General features: G+C 41.8%; 2 protein-coding genes across 3 annotated transcripts in view; both read left to right on the top strand.

Annotated features, from left to right (window-relative positions):
- The first annotated feature begins 985 nt into the window (after positions 1–985).
- kcng1 (potassium voltage-gated channel, subfamily G, member 1) lies at positions 986–13765 on the top strand. Of its 2 annotated transcripts, none has more exons than XM_056384501.1 (3): positions 986–1138; positions 8630–9466; positions 11678–13765. In XM_056384501.1, exons 1-3 carry the CDS (start codon positions 1079–1081, stop codon positions 12455–12457), a joined length of 1677 nt encoding a protein of 558 aa, XP_056240476.1. In that variant the 5' UTR covers positions 986–1078; the 3' UTR covers positions 12458–13765. The 2 variants fall into 2 exon arrangements, with proteins under 2 accessions (XP_056240476.1, XP_056240477.1); XM_056384502.1 differs by having other exon boundaries at positions 1010–1143; positions 11678–13764.
- A 714-nt stretch (positions 13766–14479) lies between these two features.
- Positions 14480–16543, top strand: part of src (v-src avian sarcoma (Schmidt-Ruppin A-2) viral oncogene homolog) — a 28805-nt gene continuing 26741 nt past the window's right edge. The window contains exon 1 of the mRNA XM_056384499.1: positions 14480–14928. The gene's annotated coding sequence lies outside the window, so the exon portion shown is untranslated. The remainder of the gene's footprint in view (positions 14929–16543) is intronic.

Raw genomic sequence — 16543 nt, 5'->3', positions numbered from 1 at the left:
ATAGCTCTCAGGAATCGTATGCTTTATTTTTTCCCTAATATATCTATTTTTGAAAACGCATACTCAGTGCTCAGTCAACAGCCATAAAATAATAAAAAAAATTTGGTACACAGTCGACTACAGAAGAAAATTGGACCTGCACCAAAGAAATGATGCACATTACGTCTTATGACACTGAAATGAAAATAATACACTTGAGATCGACTTGAGTGTTTACTTCTGCAGTTTACATTCAGTTCAACACAGGTATAGATCAATAAAAGGATAACAGACCCTAACACAGGAAACACAGTTTTGAGGTGATGCTCAGTGGACAAAATGCAGACGTGCAATGCATACTGAAACACATATTTTGTTACGCACCCATATTAAATTAGTTTTTTTTTTCCTTTTTATCGGTCACTTATGACCTCCTCCTTTTCCGAATGCAAACACGGAATATCTTGTGGTGGTATACTGTAATGAAAGATTATATAATCAGGAGCGAATGATTATTAAAAGCATAAGGAAAGAAGGAGAACAGCAGCATTTGGGTGCTTATAAACATCCTCTGTATGAGCCAATCCTTCCTCCTCATCATCATACCTCATGGTAGCATTTCCCACCACTTGTCTAAAATTGGACACCCTGGTGAGTCTGAGCCAACCTACAGTGGCCCTCCCCTCCTCTCCTCCCTCCCCCTCAGCAGGGTAACCCACCGGACAAATATAAACCTTTTTGTGACTCTACAATCAAAAGATGGAGATTATTCCCATTTAAAGGAGGAAGGGAAGCACGGCTTTCTACACGGTGGTTGCCATGGATTTCTCTCAAAAGCTTTTGGTATAATGGCACATCCCACCTCTGATGTCAGTGCTGGAGGAACAGGGTGGGGGGAGGAAGGAGTTGAGAGAGGGAGGGAGAGAGGAGGGCAAAGGGAAGGGAAGGAGGGAACAAGGGAGGGAGGGGAGGGGAGGGGAGGCAGCCTGTTGCTCATGATCATCAAATAACCTCCTCGTACTCCAGAAGCCTTGCGCCCGTGCATAGATGGAGCAGAGTTAAACGAGGCAGCAGCAGGAGCATTTTCATATTTCCCTTCATGTGCGTTCTTCTCTGCGCCTTCAGCCAACTAACAGTTGCCAGGGAAGTGATTCAGGAGGTGCAGTGAGTATTTTGATTTTTTTTTCTTTTACAATAATCATGCATTCAAACGTGAAGTTTCTTGCACAGTGAGCAGACACACTTTATTAGTTGTAAGTCGCACTTTGAGAGTTTGTCACATGCAGCGCAGGATGCATTTGTTGGAAATGACAGCACTGACTCTGACTTTATTTGCAGCTGGGTTGATATCAGGGTTGATATCAAGAGCATTGTTTGATAATGTGTTTACTTAGTGTTACTGTAGATCTCAGCCTATGATGTTGTAAAAATAATCAGATCTGTGTAAGTATGCAGCGCAACATTATTCAAAACCAACTTGAAAGGTCATTAAACGTTGCTTTTGATTAAAAGTAACCATTACTTTATATTATTTTTTATTATTAGCCAAGCTACAATATGTCTTTAACAGATGACAGTGATTTGCATAATGGATACACTGCATGTACACCATGGTAACAAGGCTGCAGCTACATTACGGTGTGTTATGATCTGTCAACATTTACTGATATCTCATCAGAGACCAGGTTCAGTGCTGGAGAGGGAGACGGTTTCTCTGTCATGCTCTACAGGCAGAGATCTACACAGTACTTAGAAATGTTTGCAGCTGCTTTTCAAAATCTAATTTTAAAACGAAAACTGAGGTAAGAGAAACTTTTGAATCTGAGAGCCCTCAAACAGTGACTCATGGCTGATGTTGTGTTTCAGGGAATCCATGAGAGATTCATTATCGATACAGCACATGGTCCCACTTTGAAGATGATGTTAGATTATGGGCCATAATGTGATTATGAGTCCACAATGCAAATGCCTCTCTGCGACTTTGGATCAGTGATATATGATATGTAATAGATCATCCTCTCTCCCTCCTCCAGGTAATTGTGACCATAATGAGATGAACTAATGACTTTTTTCCTGTTCTAATAGCTAATAGCGGCTGTCTGATTCTCCTCCACAAAGAAGGGCCCACAAAGTAATTATAATCTGCTATTCCCAGGTGTCTTAATGTGTAAGGTATCTCAGAAAGATATCCTGAAGTGTCATTAAAGCAGATCGAAGAGTCACAGTCCCATCAGCGACACTATTCCTGAGAGAGATCTTCAGTCAGGGCTCAGGCTCAACAAAAATCGAGTGATAGATGTGCTTTGAAAGTGTAGGGAGGATAAAGTTCTTTTTTTTTCTCTTTCTGCTGTCACAGCTTGTTGGAAAGACTTTGGAGGCTGTGAATTTAGTCCATGTTTGAACGAAATTGCAGCTCTTGCTTACTTCATATCCTGTCTAAACTGAGCTATTACCAAACCACGCTGTGCAAAAATACATTTAAGAATACACCAAATTCCCACTGTCACTTGCACCTTGTTTGGAAGCCGCAGCCTGTTATATTCTCTGACAGGAAAGCTGTCATTTTCTGCACTCAACACCAGACATTGTACTGACCATCAGGCCATGTATCTTATTTCCTACTTCTTCGTGCAACCTCTCATCACATCCATCAACCTTGCCAAAAAGGAAGCCCTGTGTGGCTGTTTGTCTGCTCCATTTATTCCATCTCATCAGCTAAAGTACTTTTTCACTCACTGTGTAACCGTCTTAAGAGTGGAGTTTTTTCCCCCCCTATTCTCTTATCTTTGATCGGTCAGTGTCTGTACGTTCTGTCACCTCATCCCACCGGGACCTGAGCTCCTTTGAAACACTCCTCATCTGGAGTGACAGACAGTCAAGTCTTCAGCAGTATGAGGTCGTATCTGCCTGCACTGGCACTTTTATCATCTGCCTGTGAAAAAGACATTGTTTACATCGCCCAGAGCGGTAAGGTGGTCAAATGACTGCAGCTCAGCAGGAAAAGGGCATCAAAGATGAAAAGTGAGTATTGGTTAATGCACACAGACAAAGCGGAGAACTTAATGTTATGCAATCTTTACATAATCCAGTTAGTTGAGCACTCATAGACGGTGAGAGCGTACAATCATCCACTCGAGGTAGAAAAATACTTAGGAAGAAAAGAAAATGACAAAAAAACAAACTGCCTAAATGCTGAATGTGTTTGTATAGGTGGAACGTTGAGGTGATGGTGAGATGCATTGTGGGCTTAGTAAATATTGTACGTCACAGTTTTTTGGGGCTCAGAGGATGAGGAGTGCTGAGGCATAATGTGGAGCGGCGATGCAGAAATGTGGGGATTTGGTGGGCCGGCTCAGACCCTGTCTGGGGGATAGAGTGCTTTAAGAGGAGGAGGACAGACAGGGGACGAGCTGGAAAGTAAACTGTAGACGGAAAATGACAGAGGTGTGATGCTTGTCATTTGCTCTTTGTTAGGGAGACATTTTACTCAAAGGGAGAGATGAAAAAATAAAATTAAATGGCATTTCAACAGGTTACAATCTTTTTAGCATTTAAAATATGATTGTGAGGTAACAGTGATATGCTGATGATAACGATTGCTATCATGTTAATAATAGACATATAATAATATCATGTAACTGTGCTTTTTTTTTTATCTCTCTACCTCCTTACATATTTGTGTATAATTTATTTGCCAAAAATGAGAAAAAACACACAAAAAAACAAAGTGACATTTTCTATAAATATTGCAATAGTATTGTTATCATGAACTCTTTTGGCCACAATAATCATGTGGTGAAAATCTACACTACCAAGTTATTTTAAAGGTCCTATATTTGACACTTTTCCAGTGTTTGATCCATAAGATTTATTTGTGGTTTTAAGTACCAAAAACCATCTCAGTGTAGTTTTACATCTCCTCTCTCAGGCTGCTCTCTGGAGCTCTAGTAACAACAGGTCGGTCAGCCAATGAGAGGAGAGACTCTAAGTCTCTCCTCTCATTGGCTGACTGTTTTCTGAGTGATCAAATAAAAATATAGCAGATTTCAGAGAGACCAATTCCCGCAAGTTGGAAAGTGGGCGCAAGTGGGCTAGGCTTGGGCAATGGATGAGTGTGTTGAGTGTGTGACATCACAAAGTTACAGAAGTCCATATGACTCATTTTAAGGTTCAGTTTCTGAATACAGGCTGTGTGCATTTCTCTGTGGACTGAGGCTTTGGTACTTGCATCAATATAGAACCCAGACCTGCTTTATAATCAAAAAGGACATGGGAATCTACCTTTATACAATACGGGGCCTTTAATCAAGAATAAACAATTTGTGTGTCAGATAGTTGCAGTATTTCTGTTGAATGTTTTGAAGCATGTGAGGTTTGCATTCCAGCTGAAATCTAATGGTTAACAGGATACGAAATAAACAGCCATTAGTTCCAACATAGCTCATTATAGAGGCATATTATTCCACAGCATACTTCTCTGTACCTCAGAAACAGAGTCCAGTGCATCGTGGTGAACCACAGACAAGAGTTTGAGGGAGACAGTTATTGCCCTGGAGGTACGGCTTCTTCCAGGGTTTTCTGTATGCATTAATACCGCCCACTTCTAACAAAAAAGAAACAGCTTTGTTTACAACTATTCCTGCTGGAATTACTGTAAGGAAAGGTCTTCTGGGGGAGAACTGCTCCTGGCATGCCTGACTGTTTCAGTATTTAACCAGATTTCAGAGGGAGAGAGAGAGAGAGAGGGAGAGAGAGAGAGAGAGAGAGTTGGTCTTGGCACCGCTTGTGGCTTCAAGTCCATTTCTGGAAACACCGGGCTCTTATAGTCCATTAGAGAGGAGAGTGAGCTGTTAAGGGAATAGGAAGAGAACTGGTTGTTGGGGGAGAACAAAGGGAGATCATATGGTCTGACTGGTTATTAAGCCTGAGAGACAGACAACAGGATGACAGCTAGCAGACATAAATGTCTTGATCAACAGCATTATTTATAAAGATACAATATTGTTATGGCAATATACATATAGCTAGGATACGTGCAAGAAAATAAGACCGGTGACCGCAGGTATAACCCTCGATATGTTTGACCTTAATTTAAAGTCTCAGAGGTTCAAATCACCATCAGAAATACTGATCACTCATTACATTACCATGTGTTTGTGTTTGACAGACTGAGTCAACTTGAATTGCAAGTCTTTGATTCCGTGACAGATTGGAAACAAATCTGTCCATGTTTTCAGCACTTCAATGCAGCTATAAATAGTAATCATTAATAAACAAACTATTCATGTCTCTTTGTAGGATACGTTGCTACTCCTATAGATGTTAAATAGTAGATTTCCACTAATCAGAGCCGTTCATATGGGTGAGAAATCTGCAGACATTCCTCTGCAGACTGATAAAAAGAATTATTACATTGAGTAATTTCTCAACTTCTAAAAGGACTCAGACCTCTTTAGAATAAATTGCTCTGTTGTGACCGTGCAGTGATTGTTATCATTATTATGCTCATTAAAATCATCTCAATCAATACTGGTGGTATTGAAGCTCTCCAAAGACTCTTGAAGAGGGCACAGTGGGAAATGCGTGCACAATGCAGTCAGGCAACAGAGACTCACAACCCAGTGACTCACCAGGCAATCTGGAGAACATGCCCTGTGGCTTAGCTGTGATAACGCTGGCACAGAGAGAGGCCAGACCTCAGCCGATCTGGTGGGGAGAACAGCCTTCGCTGTCTTTGCAGTGTTTCATCTCTCCTTCCGAGATAGACTCCGTCCCCCAGAGGAGGCATCAGAGGCACAACAGAGCAGAAAAGAGAAAGAAAGAAAAAAAAAAAACCCCAAAAAACAAGAGTTTAAAAAAACACTCCAGTGACTGTGGAAAGGCAAAAGCACAATCGGTTTAAAGGCAAAGTGAGAAATCAAACAGCCTCAAGGGGTTAAGTGTGATTTAATCTAGTAGGAGAGTGGTGTAGGCCTGTACACATCCACACTGGTGAGGCATTGTAGGCGTATCGATAACCTCCGCCGCATGGGAGAGGGAGAATGTGAGAATTTACGGATTCGTAGCAGCAAAAAGGTGGAATTTGACACTGTTTTGAGAAATGATTTTCATTCTTGTGTTGTGGTTCTGTTAAATGGCACAATTGTTGATTTGATAGACAGTGTTTGCACTAAAAGCATGGAAAATTATTTTTCTGGATGCCTTTTTTCCCCCCTTTTTCCTTTAGTGATCAAACTGATCATATCACAAGTGATACCTCCAAGGCTAGTCCACATGTCAATTATCCAATAATGCCTAAATTGAAACACCATCAGGAAGTAGTGTATAGGTTAACACAACCAGGCAGAGTGTTAGAGAGCAGAGCTCAGGGTGGGTTTGCTCTAATTTCATGGGTGGAGGATGGTGCTGACTGTAATCAGTGTCTCACAGAGGCTGACAGTGCAGGTGCCTAATAACCATTCACTGACACATTCACATCCCCGTTTTAGAAGCCGAGGCCTCCTTCCTCACCCAGAATTGGTGGTGCAGCGAATCCAGGCACTGACATTTTAATTCCTGACTGCCTAACCTGCCGCCCCCTAAATTACTGTAATTGATTAAATTAGTTTGGACACGGGCCACGAGGTCCTCACTGCACTGGTGACATACAGTAAACATTTTCTCTTTCCTTTCTTATTTATTGATGTTCTTCTTTCTCACCTTCTACTGATCCATCCATGTAGTTTTTGCTTGAAAAAGATGTTGAGAACAAACAGTAGTGTCAGTGTGTGTTTGCTCTAACAGTGTGACTGCAAGTCAGTGCGCACACCTCAACCAACACATAACCGAAATTATTGCATTTTAAAGCCAATCTAACAGTTGAGTGAAATAAAAAAACACATATTTCTCTATATTTAAATATAGCACAAAACAATTACATCAGTGAATTATCTAACAACAGCCAGTGTAACATCAGGCCATTATTTATAATTCCCAGGCTGCTGTGGATAACAGATGTTCATGCACACTGTGGGGAGTGAAACTGCTATCCCTCACTGCCCGATGTATGTAGATCAGTCGCCATGTTTAATGATGCATAAATGACATATTCATACTGCTACGATAACGACACAGACATGCTGTTTTTACATTGCAACGAAGAAGCTTAAAGAAGCTTAATTTAATTTTCTCTTGGTGCTGTCATGGGAATTGTTGGACAGATAATACTGATCTGCTTTCTCAATCACAAGAAGCATGTTCTCTCTTTTTCAATATTTACAACCTTCTTGTTTACACTTAGCAGCGTTATCTCCTCTGTCAGCCGGTGGTCCTCCTTGTGAGGTTTGTCAAGAATAAAGGAATAGTTTGACATTTTAAAGAACTATCTTGGGCTGTAGTTTGTAAAAGTAAACAACATGAATAACTAACTACATCAAGAGCTAATACAAAGGATATATATCAGATTTATGAGTCTTTCTGCCCCAACAGTGGCCAACAACTGATTAATGCAGCTTGAACTTAATGGTTTCCCATGTGTACCTTGGGACATTATTCACACAATGTAGGAATTGTGCAGTAACAGGTGAATGGTAACATTTGGCACTGATGGTCAGCTATCTACTTGCTTTTATATCGACAGACAGAGATAGAACGAAGATGGATGTTCCAGCCGGTATCAGCAAATTACGCATTTCATAGCAACACATATTCTTGTTAAGGTATATGTCATTCACTCTTAATCAAAGTGTTGGACTAGCATTGACCCATTAACCTGCAGGCATTAAGTAAACCCATCACTCATACATGCAAGAAAGGCCATAAGGTCAAAGGTCAAAAAGACATTTTATTTCAAAAGTATTCAAGTCAGATAAAAACTGTCATTTATGATGATTTTGCATGTCCTGCTATAATTTAGTTTGGCTTAATGCAAACCAAAGTAATTGGCTATATAGTAAATAGTAACATGGAAAACTCTATAAAAACATTGACATAAAAGTCTTATTCTAATAATACAAGGAAAAATAAATGAAGACAGTTTGTCTTTGTGTTCGTTAGTTATTCAGAGCCAGATAACCAGCAAGTTTGATAACCGCGATTGGATTGGACTGAATCATCCACCCAATCAGTCGTCATCATTTACAATACAAAATTATTCATATCAAGTCCCAAACCACTTTATTTTCAAGGCTTAAGAAAGCATGAGCCAGTGTAACACTTTTAATGAAGACTTTGATGTTAGTTTTCACATTACTTTAGTTCTCATATTAATATCTAGCTTATTTGAGTATCTGTGCTGTAACAATATCAGAAACTGTCTTTGTGGTGGAATATTTCCAGCAGCTCTCATGCTTTCATTACATTTCCTCAGTGGGTGGGTTGTTTACATAGGGCTAGGCTTTCTCATAATGACAAGGGGCCATTAGAATTAAAATGCAAATAATCTCTAAGTGCCTCCTGCTGCAATAAGGCTGCATTGTGGTATTACCCACTCCTGGGTAACTGCTCTATGTTGCTTATGTCTAAGCAAAGTGGCACATTGTTAAAGAAGCGGTTTCAGCATTACTCCACTTGTTCAATCAATCAAAACCATTAACTTCCTTTTAAAGAGTTAACTTTGGAAAATATTATATAAAAAAGACTGATCTGTTCATTCTGTATTTTCTCTCTGAAGGTGACAGTGTGCTGGTGCGAGATTGAGCACAGGAATGTGAGCGGACCAGTAAAGATGACCCTGTTGGCGGGTGATGGCTCCGACTATGACTACAGTGCCCTGAGCTGTGCCTCTGACACCTCCCTCAACCCACCTCCCATACAAGAGGAGGAGGCTCGAAAGGGGGCTTTCTACAAGAGGGCGCAGCGTGCTCCTGAGCTCGGTGCCATCCATGACGACTCCTCACTCTCCAGCGCCCGCAAACTCCACGCCATCATCAATGTGGGCGGCCTGCGTTACCAGCTGCCTTGGACCACCTTAGAAGACTTCCCCCTGTCTCGTCTGGGCCAGCTGCACCTCTGCAGCAGCTTTGATGAGATCATGCGTATCTGTGATGACTATGATGTTACACACAATGAGTTCTTCTTCGACCGCAGCCCCTGTGCCTTCCGGACCATCCTGACCTTCCTGCGGGCAGGTAAGCTGCGGTCGCTCAGGGAGATGTGCGCCCTCTCCTTCAGGGAGGAGCTGCTCTACTGGGGGGTCCCCGAGGAGAACCTGGAGTGGTGCTGTCGCCGGCGTCTGCTGCAGCGCGTGGAGGAGTTTGAAGCAATGGAAAGGGCAGAGGAGGAGGAGGAACTCATGGAGGATCTGTTGGATACAGACAGCGGCGACAGGGAGCATGAGGACGAGTCCAGAGTCAGCCGATGCATGAGCAAGCTAAGAGACATGGTGGAGAGGCCTCACTCCGGCCTCCCAGGGAAGATCTTTGCTTGTTTGTCAGTGTTGTTTGTCACCATCACTGCCATCAACCTATCCATCAGCACCATGCCTGCCATGAGGGAGGAGGAGGAGGCGGTGAGTATAATGACATTTAACATATCAGAGAGAGGTGAAAAAGTCGCTGCCTACAAAAACATGTTGCCACGATGCAATGAAGCATATAAATGTGTTCATGTCAGTGAGGAAAATTTAAAGGTCCCATATTTTATACTTTTCCTGTGTTTTATTTGAAGTGTTGATCCACAAGAAGATATATTTGTGATTTTAAGAACCAAAATCCATCTTAATGTAGTTTTACATCTCCTTTTTCAGGCTTCTCTCTGGAGCTGTAGCAACAACAGGTCGGTGAGCCAATCAGAAGAGAGGCTCTGAGTGATCTAATAAATAAAATATAGCAGATCTTTGGTCAGGAGACCAAATCCTGCAAGGTTGGGTGGTGGGTCCATGTTGGGCTGGGCTTTGGGCATGGCTAAGGGCGCTGACTGCTTTGTTGTGAGATCACAAGTTCCAGAAGTCCTGACGGCTGGTTTTAAGGCTCAGTTTCTGAATACAGGCTGTGTGCGTTTCTCTGTGGTTCAGTGCTTTGATACTTTCACAGTATTAATTTAGAACCTAGACCTGCTTTATAATAAAAAAAATTAAAAAAATTGAAATCTCACTTTATACACTATGGGACCTTTAAAATGAAGACATGACACAACACAACATTGTCTGTGGGGAATTGGTCTTTTTTTCTACAGTCATCCCACATAAAGAGACTCCAACAATGAGCATTTGAACCTCACATGGTGGCAAGACTGTGTTTGTCTGTGTTTCACAGCAGATTTGAATTGAACTGTATTCAAAAGCAAAAATGAGGTGAATTGACATGTTATTTGGGAAAGCAGTGATTAAAAATCTAATAATGGCACGTCTCAACCGTCATGTCTGTTAGAAGGAGACTGCTGAGAGAGCCACAGTATTAACCAGTTGTTTTGCCGGATTAGAAAAAAATATTTGAAGTCTCAGTCTGCTTTCGTGAAATGCTTTCATTATTATGTCTGACTTCAATCACAACCATAATTAGCACCCTGGCCTCTTAAGTCAAATCAAAGGAAAATGGAATATTTCAGCCACACACATGGTTTTCTTGCGGAGTAAAATGCAAACAGGTTTTTAATGAATTTATTCATTTAGATGAAAAAATTCCCCTTTGGTGGAAATGGAGAGTAAGTGCAACCACTTTACTTTCCATATTTGAGTAGACTTTAGAAACATTGTTGTAGTGGTTTTCACATTATCTACATTTACTGGAGCTTCAGGTAATCAAGTACAGATACTGTATGTGTGGTAGTGGGTGGATAGGGAAACCAAAAACAGTTTTTAGTTCAAAGTAACTGCAAACCACATTTCATGCTGCTGACTAAAGTTTCAGTCCAGTTCTTACTCTAACTAATGTATGTCTCATTTAGTTGTGTGGCTTCTTCAGTACATTAATGAGTTGAACATGTTCTCCTTTACAGTGCTAGATCAAACACAATCTGTGTTCTGGGAGGGAAAGGGTATTGAAAAAGGAAAAAAAAAGAAATTAAATAACTGCTTGATCTGAGGAAGTCACAGTATTATATTTGACCTGACACACTCTCTTTGCATTCACACTCCGACTGAATTAAGCTGTTTCATTAAAAGTGTCAATATTCTCATTCTCAGCAGCTCCTCCACCTCAAATCTTTCTTGCAGCCAGACAACAAAGTGTTGCATTAAAAGTGTGTAAGTGTTCCCGTCTCTGGCTGAGCACAGGTTCACTGGAGTTTTTTCAGGTGCTTGTACTGTTTCCTCTTCTGTGGGAGTGTTTCATAATGATACTTTTCCCTGGTATGGGCTTTATTCAAAGGCTGTGCCATATATGATGGGCTTTGAAATGTTTTGAACCTCCTCAGTGTGCACTGAATCAGCATCATTACTGAAAGAAAAGAAAAGAAAAGCAAAAAAAAAACTCTCCTCCAAAAGATCTTAAAATATATGACAAGAAGAACAGCAAGGTAATTTTATAGGCTTTGAATTAACAGTTGATTTTTATCATAATTGATATTTCTTATATGTCACTCACTTTTATGTCTGTCCACAATTTGGGTTCAAATATGATCTCTGGGCAAACATTTGTTTTTCCTGTCCTTATGAGGACATATGAATATTCTGCAAGTTGAAGTGTTTATTCTGCAGCAAAGTCCTGGATTTCACGTTGCACTGGCTCCCTCTAGTGATCAAAACGAGCACTTACAGATGTTCTGTCTCTTTCTTCACAAGGGTACGTGCTCCCAGATGTGCTACAACATCTTCATTGTGGAGACGGTGTGCGTGGCCTGGTTCTCCCTGGAGTTCACCCTGCGCTTCATTCAGGATCGCAGCAAGCTGACCTTCCTCAGACAGCCCCTGAACCTGATCGATGTGGTGGCCATCTTGCCCTACTACATCACCCTGCTGGTAGACAGCACCTCCAAAGGGGAGAAGCGGCCGGGCTCTGGCAGCAGCTACTTGGACAAAGTGGGCTTGGTGCTGCGCGTCCTGAGAGCCCTGCGCATCCTCTACGTGATGCGACTAGCTCGCCATTCGCTGGGCCTGCAGACTCTGGGCTTGACTGCACGCCGCTGCACACGAGAGTTTGGACTGCTCCTCCTGTTCCTGTGCGTGGCCATCGCACTGTATTCCCCCTTGCTGTATTTGATTGAGAACGAAATGGCCACCACCCAGGAGTTCACCAGCATCCCTGCTACTTACTGGTGGGCTGTCATCACCATGACGACAGTGGGCTATGGGGACATGGTGCCGAGGAGCATCCCGGGGCAGGTGGTGGCTCTCAGCAGCATCCTGAGCGGGATCCTTCTCATGGCCTTCCCCGTCACCTCCATCTTCCACACCTTCTCTCGCTCCTACGTGGAGCTGAAGCAGGAGCAGCAGAGGCTGCTGCAGAGGAGGACACACTTCCTGCTGCGCAGCCGCATGGCCGGCCTGGGCAGCAACCTCTCCTTAGAGAGCGACATGCTCTTCCCCATAGGGTCATCTGACACCAGAGACATGGACGACTGAGGCTGTTGGACAGGAGTGGACAGTAAAGACTGGGGGGAGGACAGAAAGAGAAGAAGAGTGAGGGTACAAAAGAGAAGGAAAATGTGACGAGGAGAGGGAGAAAAAAGCTGACAAGGAAAGAATCTGTGAAGAGTCAGTAGGGTGCAAAAGTCTGAGACCACTTTTCAGACTTTTGGACCCTACTGTACATAAAACAAGTTACAGGAGAGAAAAGGGATTTATTTTTCTTCCCAGAAATGCAGCCTTGCTGTGTAGCAGTGTTCTTTTGATTTGACATGAAGAATCCACAGAGGAGAAAAAGAGGATGATGAGAAATAACATACATTTTTTTTTTATAAAATAAAAATGAATTTTCTTCTTTTCATGGTCACAAAATATCAAATATATATGTCATATTTACAAAATTAGAACTATAATTCTCATACTAATCATAACTATAATACTCATAATAACCTCATTAAAACAATGCTCTATGTTATAATAGTCATATATTGGGATACATTGTAATTCAGATGTGAAATATATGAACTGACACGAGAAATAACTCTGGAGCACAAACACGGCGTCCTCATGATCCAACAACATAGTGCTGTTTCTCACCTCTGATTAGATGTTGTCATGGATTTGTTGATGTTGTGTATCTCCTGGGAGTTAAGCAGCGTCTCTTGATGGAAGACGCACTCTGCTTTTGTTAAGTCCCAACGGTTAAATGGAATTTCTTTCTAAGCTAAAATGTGACCCTTAGTCCACTGAGTATTTTCTAAATAACTGCGAAAGCTCTTAAAACTCCCCCCTCTCTGGCACCGCCAGCATCCACATATTAATTATGACGCGTTAATTGTCCTTCTTCAACTCTTTGAGGTGGTTCCATATGCAGTTTTTAAATACTTTTGGACATTTTGCATTATTGTGCTTGTAATTACTGCAGTTGCTGTGCATAGCTGTTTATAATTTATTTCTCTCTTTAAAGTGGATTTAAACTGAAATCTGTCTGTTGTGCAAATCATTGTTTCATTGTCGCTTCTGATTTTAACTTTTCACTTTATTATCCCAGAGGGAAAATGGTTTGCAGTGTCAGCACAATTGAACAATACCAGGGACAGACAGCATATATGGCGTCATACCACACCACCAGAAAGAAAATAATACAGCAATAAACAACACACAACACCACACAGCATCACCCTGCAGTGTTTATACGAGCAGAGGGACATAAGTGCACTTACTGCTGTTCTGCTGCTTCCAAACATCTGGATGCTGCTTAATTTGTACAATGTGAACATAAAATTAAGCATTTTATTATCAATTATATTGGTATTTACTCTGTTCATGTTTCTTTCCAGTATTTTATACTTTAATGTAAAATAACTTCTGATACTTTTACTATATTTTTGTAATAACGGCCTATTTTTTACTTGCGGGAATTTTACCTGGATCACTGTTTAACATTCTGGCACTTAAAGTAAAGGATGTGAGAACCTCTTCCACCCCTGGGTGCTGCTTGGAGTTTCATGTGCTATCTCATCTGAACAGTAGGTGGCAGTATTGCGTCAGAAAAAAAGAAAAGGGAACACAGGGGAGCTTATCATACATGATCTTTGATTTTTTTTTTTTTTTTTACCACTAAATGATAGAAAAAAAAATGTTTATTTTGTACTGTCTCGCGCTCACGTACAAGAATATTAGGAAGCAGTAATGTATCTTTTGATTTTAGGTGTTCAATTCATCTTCATTTCTCCACATAGTGGCTGCAGTAGAAAGCTCTCATGTGACTCTGAATTTAATACACGAATCAAAGAATCACCATTTGCTTTCAGATTAAAACTGACAACCCTTTAGTGATTAATAAAAAAAATGTAGATGTGTATAAACAGAATCATAACCTGCCTTATAAATAACTCCACACTGAGCCACGTTTGAAACTGCGCTCTCGGGGAGGGGAGGGGCTTCCGCGAAACGCCATTCAACTAAATCACAAGTAAATTATGCATGAAACAATCCCACCAATCAGAGTTTGACAGTGGGCCGGAGGCTCCGCCCCCTCCTCGCCTCTATCATATCCCAGTGTTTTGGTCGTGATTTGCTGTCCCCTGCACAGTAGCTGCCTGTCGGCCACTGCCACACGGAAACCCGCAGTACTCTGGGTAACAGGACAGCCAGGTACTGGGACCCGTCTCCTTTAATGTAGCTGCTTTAGTCTGTATGTAAATGAAAGATAAAAAATGTCTTCTTAGCTTCGGAGGCTTTACCCGTCATGACCTCACCGGGCCGCCCCTCCAGATGAATGGGATCCCTCATCGCTTCTCTGCCGCTCGTCTTGGCACCGACTTGTCTCTAAAAGCCCCGATTTTTTTAGGATCTGTGAGCTTTCTGTCTCTGTGATCAGCTGATTGATGGTTTGACGCGAAATCCGCCCTGTCTGATCTGAAGAGAAGAGACGACGCCAAATCTCCGGTAACCTGCGCGTCAGGGTGAGTCGCCTCAACTTGTTATTGTAGTGCGAGCTACTTGAGCAGGCTGCTGACAGACAGACAGACAGACAGACAGACAGACAGACAGACAGACAGACAGGGCTTCATTAAAGATGAATGAATTACTTTGTTTTTTTGGTGACGGGTGCTTTGATCACATACACGTATCACATATACATCCGTTTGACCTACATTTACACTGAACTTCTCGCTGCTAATATACATGCTTCTGTCAGTGGAGGTCACCCTGTACTTTTTAATTCACTTAAATCACTGGTTGCAACAGTGACAGTTACAGTGACTCGTCTGAGGTTTTCTAAGAACACAAACTACAAGTCATTACACACTGTACTACATTGTCCCTTGTCTGCAATCCTTCTGGGAACACGTAGAGCTTAATCACACAGCACTTCTCACTGTGCACATCCTCGATGTGAAGAGAAATGGCTCCCTGGGAGGAAGCCCTCACCAGACAAACTGAAACTTGGCAGCTGGAGCGGCTCTGCAGTCATGAGTTTGTTTTATTGGCTACCTGCTGCACTTTTACAGTTTTGCTGTGTGTGTGTAAATGAGGAGATCAGTGGAGAAGAATAAGGTTTATACTGTATGTGGGTCTACTACCCTGAATGCCACAGTTTCCTGCCCAGGATCCCACACACTTTAAAGACACGGCTGTCATATGTTAAGGATTAGTCTCTCCCACTCAACATGACTAAAAGGCCCAAATATTGACTCTAATGTGGTGGAAACTAATAATAGAAAGGACTAGGTATGCATAGACCTCAAAGTAAGTGTATAGTCTGTAATTTATTGAGGCGAGCCACGTCCTTGAACATACACACTCAGTCCATCTCTATCCATATTGTTTGTGTCTTAACATCATGGCTGGTATCAGACCTGAGTCTCCTGATTCAGGATCAGCACTGTGTGACACTTTTCCTATGATGATAGTAGAGATAAAACTCTTCTTACACACACACACACACACACACACACACACACACACACACACACACACACATTTAAACCAGCTGTACCACTATTTGCAGTGTGTGCTGTTGCAGTTTTCTGATCGGCCTAAAACCTAAATATTGTGTATAAACCCACAAGTTGTTTTTTTCTGTCTCAGTAATCCTTTGTGAAATCTGAAGCATTTCTCCAGAAACACATTTCAGAGAGAGAGAGAGAGAGAGAGAGAGTTTTTTAATGAAAATAAAATTGCTATTACATTTGATTATCAGTCGTGCATTAGACTAATCCTCCACAGATTTTGCCTGTTTTCCTGAAGGAATTAGGATGTTTGGTGGCAAACAGGCAAAAACACATTATCCCATGGATTCAATATCCTTAAATTTAATATTGGGCCAGTTACACGCAAGCTGATGCTGGGGATGAAGCCCGGTTGCGTATAAACACCCCAGGGCAGGCGTGATGCCCATTTCTGCTCGTCCTTACCATACACGCTCTCATGCTCAATTCACGCATCATCTCGGGGGGGTGGGGAATTATGCTTTCACCTACTGTAAAGCCAAAGGACAAATGTTGCCAGTTTCACCAGCCTATTAGCATTCATTCTACACCAGGCGACGCAGCCAACCAGTGAGTGAGGAGTGTT

The sequence above is a fragment of the Seriola aureovittata genome, chromosome 9 (genome assembly GCF_021018895.1).
Source record: "Seriola aureovittata isolate HTS-2021-v1 ecotype China chromosome 9, ASM2101889v1, whole genome shotgun sequence".
Taxonomy (NCBI): Eukaryota; Metazoa; Chordata; class Actinopteri; order Carangiformes; family Carangidae; genus Seriola; species Seriola aureovittata.
Note: the sequence above shows the minus strand (reverse complement) of the source record. Positions and strands in the feature narration are given on the sequence as shown.